Source organism: Arachis stenosperma, chromosome 9 (genome assembly GCF_014773155.1).
Source record: "Arachis stenosperma cultivar V10309 chromosome 9, arast.V10309.gnm1.PFL2, whole genome shotgun sequence".
Taxonomy (NCBI): Eukaryota; Viridiplantae; Streptophyta; class Magnoliopsida; order Fabales; family Fabaceae; genus Arachis; species Arachis stenosperma.
In genome coordinates, this window is record NC_080385.1 from 152,368,732 (window position 1) to 152,374,633 (window position 5,902).

The 5,902-nt window shown below is 36.1% G+C and overlaps 1 protein-coding gene across 1 annotated transcript; it reads right to left on the minus strand.

Annotated features, from left to right (window-relative positions):
- On the minus strand, positions 1-5,646 carry LOC130947441 (U-box domain-containing protein 32). Its single transcript, XM_057876139.1, has 10 exons — positions 5,205-5,646; positions 4,499-4,608; positions 4,100-4,221; positions 3,582-3,686; positions 3,260-3,387; positions 3,019-3,134; positions 2,501-2,641; positions 1,586-2,119; positions 443-1,192; positions 1-343 (listed from the first exon to the last, which is right to left on the minus strand). The coding sequence occupies exons 1-10, from the start codon at positions 5,377-5,379 to the stop codon at positions 161-163; spliced, it is 2,364 nt and encodes a 787-aa protein (XP_057732122.1). The 5' UTR covers positions 5,380-5,646; the 3' UTR covers positions 1-160.
- Positions 5,647-5,902: the final 256 nt, after the last annotated feature.

Genomic DNA, 5,902 nt, shown 5'->3' on the forward strand with positions numbered 1-5,902 from the left:
TGTACAAGAATTAAGAAGGGTTATGTTAAATTACAATATAATTTAACAAAAAAAAAAAAAAACAGAAAAGAGGAAGGTATAATTAAAACTTTCCATTCCCCTCCATTTCGTCCCCATATGTGCATGTATGTGTAATTTGACTATGGATTATGGAACACTTTCACTGTAGTTGCTGCCACTCTTGAATTGCATTATGTAATGCATAATTAGGCACTAAATTTGTGTGCTCAAGCTTGAGGTTTGTCATGGGGGAAGTGTCGTGACCACTATCCAACCATTCTCTTATTGCCTCGGCTTCATACGTAAAGCCATCTGCAGCTATGTACGGATCTTCCATTACCTCCTGCAAAATGAAAAACAAGCAACAGCTAATCTAGCATATTCCATTAAATAGAGGCCAAAATTTTATAAGAATGTATTTCAACCAATTTGTTATATTCACCTGCACAATGGGGCATACAAAGTGGGATGGAGTGCGGCGATGTTTCTTGGATGTCAAATATGGCGGCATGTTCATGCATGTAGTTCTGAATGGTTCAAGAACATCCCAAATATCTGATGTGAGGTCCGGCCGGTTCAGCCAAGTCTTGTCACAACATCTCAATGCTAAATAGGCCAGATGTATAGTTTGATCAAGTGGCCACTCACCAGCTGAGAAGTCCAATACTGCTTCAAGGTTATCCTTTTCCAATGCACATTTGACATCTCTGACTAGCCCCAAAAGTGGTCTTCCGGTTAGAAGTTGCAACAACAGGATTCCGAACGAATACACATCCGATTCTGGAGTGAATTTGCCAGTGGCAAGATACTCTGGATCAACATATGCCAAACTTTCATTTGGTTTGTTGTGTATTGTTGTTGTGTCAGCTGAATCCACATTCTTCTCAACTAAACCATGAATGCCAATGTCAGCAAGTTTGGCAACAAAGTTAGCATCAAGGAGAACCTTGCTAGCTTTCAAATTCCCGTGTATAATACTAGGCTCGCTAGAGTGAAGAAAAATTAGAGCAGAACATATGTCAGCAGCAACGGATATTCGAATTTGCCATGGAAGTGGAGACTTCTCTTTGCGGGCAAGGTGACCTTCAAGGCTGCCATTATTTAGATATTCATACACAAGTGACCTAGACTCGGCACAGGTTCCAATCAGTGTCAACAGGTTTCGATGTCTCACCCGACTCAAAACTGCTACCTAGAAATTCAATAGAAATTATAACCAGGGTGAATAAACAAAAACAGATGAGTTCCTCATACAAGCACAAAATATGACAGATTTATCCAGTCAAGATAATTCAACCCTGCACTACAGAGAATTCAGAATATATATTTTAAACCAAGCTAAAAACTAAGAAAAAAGCACTCAGGAGATCTGAGTTTATCTTTTCTAAGAACCAAAAAATGTCACAACTGAGCTTCAAAAATGAATTTGGTGTAGAATAGGGTGTAATACACCATACATTTCTTTGGAGAAGGTGAAAATGAGCATATAAGAATACTGACTCTTAGACATCTTTGGGTTCTTAAATAAGCATCCTAATAATCTAATTTTCAGACTACCAAGCAAACAATGAGAATATAAGATTACCTGACGTTCAAACTCCAATTGGCTGTGACAGCCATAAGAAGGTAACATTTTTATAGCAACATGCATATTGCGAAGCACTCCTTTGTAAACACTTCCATATCTTCCTTCTCCAATCTTCCAAGATGGATCAAAATCATTAGTTGCCTGATTGATCTCCATGAAAGAAAATACAGGGAATTCTACCGCATAAGAAAATGAAGTATGTGACTTTCCAAATTCCCTCAGCACTTGGACTTGCCTTACTGCATTTGCGCACTCTATCTGCAGTCTATCTCGTTTTTCCTTGAAACTTATCAAGAGGTCCACAGCTGATAAAATCTTCTCCTCCAACTCTTTTGCAGCTTCCTGTGTCTCACAAAGTTGGTTAGCAAGTGCTGAATTTTGTTCTTGGACAGTTTGCAACTCATACATTATTTCATCTTGCTGATTCTTTGTTTTTTGTAATTCTTCCTTCTCTCTGGCCAATTGTTCTTCAACTTCTCTTCTTTTGTTTTTCTCCTTAGCACACAGGCTTTCCATTTCTAATGCTTCATCCTGTTGGAAACCAAGTTGCAGCAAAGTTTCAGGAGACAATGAAATTGATCTAGTTCATGCATAATAAGGCACCAATTCATAAGTGTATATTCTACATGTATATGAAGGCATGACCTTCTATATGAAAAAACACGTGCTTCTGCCACACTAAATTGATGATCATTTGCATCTGATAAGGAAGCTTTTTTGTTTTACAAAGTTGTGTTATTTAACGTAATGGTGATAGTGATAGGGATACTGGTGAATTGGTGATGAAGGCATTATGTCCTCTTTAATGAGGGAGGAAAATGGTTATCAGAGAGAACTTTCTATATGAAAAACGAAATTTGAATCTGACATTGAAATATATTAAGCAAAGACAGAATTTGATTTGCTTTCAACCTCCAAAGAACTTTCTTTGACTTTCCACTGCTTTAAAGCCTCTTCAAATTCTTTTCGCCTCATGCTTTTGGAATCTCTAGTGGACTCTTCTAGTCTACCATTTATTTCACTTTTGTCTTCAATTTCACCATCTACCTCCTCCTGCAAAATCACGAAGAATTCAAAATTTACCACTTGTTTAAAATGGAAACATAGCCGGTCCCACCTAGTTGGACATGGCTTATTTGTTCTTATTTAAAGCAGAAACAAAATGACAAACAACTAATTGAAACGAATATATCTTTGTATACATATTAATACCCAAAACCTTTCATTACACACTGAAATACACCATGCATTCATATTTCGGAAACCATGAATTTAATGCTTGTTTTCCACTGATTTTATGTGCAGGCAAGCATGTAGAAAAGGTTTCCTACCTTAAAAGAGTAGTAGCATACCAGAAAATGTGAAGTAATCTAGGATGAAAATTGCAGAAACTTGTGCACTAAGGCTGAAGGAAAACAAGCACCTCTCACCTCACAAAACAGCAATCCTGACAACTTTGAACTGTCAGCAACACTAATGGAGGACCATTTTGAACGTAATGAACTGTGGGAACTGACAGTTTCAATTTCTTCCACATCATCAGAATCTGCACAACCCTGTCACAAGTTATTACCCATAACAATCCTGATAAATGATGATAGCTGAAAGTCACCTGTCATTCTAAAATCAATTAAAAGAAAGAGAATGGAAAGAAACATCCAGCAGAAATACCTAAATGTTCCAATCCATTAGGAATCGATTCATATTCAAACTTCTGTGATTGTTCGGCTTCTGCATTTGAATTGCGCACCAACAGTGGAGGGGCAGTCTCTATTTCAGGTGTACGTTTACTATCTACCCTAATTATCGTTCAAATTTCACAAAAGTGGAAGTGAGGACATGTTTGTCGGTGCAATGTTTCATAACGACTTATCCTTCTATATCATAAACTGCTTTAAATGACAGAGATATGCATGCAGTCCAATTCATCTACACTACATCTTGACTTACAATTTTAGGAATAAATGCAATTCACACTTAAATTAACAAGTACCTGGTACATTTGATGTTGCCATTGCAAATGAACCAAATATTACATGATGGAACTGCTTGTTTATGTACAGGAATAATCTTTGTTGACTCTTGCTCAGCCAATTTCCTGCAATTCCAAAAACTATACGTTCAATAATTTGTACAAAAGACAGTGGTTGACATAATCCTAATTCAGAATCAAGAGACAACTATGGCCTTTTTTATTGTTTAACCAGAAATAAATAGCCAATTGCAACCTTCCTAAAAAATGGGAAGATAAACAGATGAAGAATATCATAAAACTGCCAATATCTACACATATCTGAAATGGAATATCCCTATAAATACAGCCTATAAAAAAGCAAGTTGAGGAGAAGAAAGATGCATAATGAAGATAGAGACTGTCATGAAAGATTATATTTTTCACTTTTAAGAAGCTTTACTTTAATTTTACAGTACAGTTTCCAGTAATTTCAAGAGGATAAGGACAAAGGAAGGCAATGAAGGCATGAAAGAATAACAAAGGTTTGAGATTTATACCCCAAGTTATATCTGTCTGCTGCAGCTCCAATTACAAGCAATCTAATATTGTGCTGAGCAATCGCTTCCATAATCCCTTTCTCAATATTCTCCATCTCAATCAACAATTTATGTGCCCTTACCTACAGGCATTTGGTATAGTATAAGCATAGACTTCCTTCCATAAATATTTACTAAACTGGACCGGCATCTTATGAAACCATTATTTTTAAGTGTTTAAACTTTTCAAAGTTCAACTGAAGCTTTGGAGAAAGTAGTCACTATTTTATCGTCCTACCTAGCTATTCTAGAAATAGGTAGGATGATAAGACATATTAGGTGTGAGTGATTAAATAGAACACCTTAGTAAATAATTATAATTTAACAATAGGAATAAAAGATTTAGAAGAAAGATAATACCCCTGTTTGGACAAGAGTGGCAACATATTGGTCCAAGAGTTCATGGATTTTTTTACTTTCATTGTCCGAGAATGAAAGAGATCGTGTTTCATCCCTATAAGGGTTTCTATCTGCCACATGTGAAAAGGAAGACGTCAGGAGTCAAGCACAGAGAGGCTTCATCAACAATAGCAACATCAAATCCCTTTCCATGGTTCAACAACTCGGAGTATAATGAACATTCACATTCACATTGTTGAATATAAGCTGATTTGATAAAAATGACAAATTAATTGTCTAAGTCCGAGTTTAAAGAAGCATTCAGTTTAGTTTATTTTCCAGAGTCCCCTTAATAAGAAAAACTGCAGAAAGCCAATAACTTTTCAGAAGCATAAATCGTTGACACGCTAATCACTGATTTGTCATATAGGAAAACACAGCATAATTCAACATCCACTACTACTTTAGATAGTCCTCAGATCACCCTCAATAGTTCAATTCAACACCGTCAATTTCATTTTCTCATATAACAAGGCCTTGAGGGAAAAAGTGATATTACTAAACCATATTATTATCCAACCAAAACACAGAATCCAAATTTAGCAACAATTCAACTCACAATCTGAAATTCCAAGTCAAATTCTCCCAAACCCGTGAAATTTTTTTCAGATTTGTGTGAAAAACTTAGCAAGCAGAAAAATAATTGAAAAAGTGAAGAGAAACTGACGGGAGGAATCGATAGGGTGAGGATGGTGAACGTGAAGGAGGCAAATTGATTTGGAAGGGAAATTGTGCGAAGCCCAATGCAATAGTTGTTGGGTCTTGTAAATGTTGTTTCCCACCGCAACAAAGACTGTGTGTGACTCTTGTTCTTCAGCTTCAGCTACTTGGATGCTACCCATGAATACGATGGATCCACAACAATGCAACTGCACTTGAACACCACTGTTTTGATTTAATCACACTCTGCTCTACTCTTCTCTATTATGGAAATGGAATCACCGTTAATATTGATTATTAAATTTATTAATTTCTCTCTTTATGAATGAATAGATGGTGGGTGGGGTCCTCTGGAGTCTGGATAGTGTGTTGGTGAACCGCGGAGGACTCTTTTCTCTCTCAGCCTCTGGATTCCTCCTAGATTAAGCTTAAGCTTAAACACTAAGCACCAAAGCCACAAAAAGGTCACACCGAATCACCAATCACACTTGTACAACAATACATAATTTGTTTTAAAGCTTCTTATTTTAACTTAACAATTACTTTCTCAGCTTAAATATATTTGCAATCAAGTTCCTACGCCATACCAGCAAATTTCAATCAAATTCTACTATTAAACTATCGTTACAAAATATTCATTGTTAATAACAAATTAATAATTGCTTTCTAAACTAATCGCATAAATAACAATTCAGAAAAAGAAAA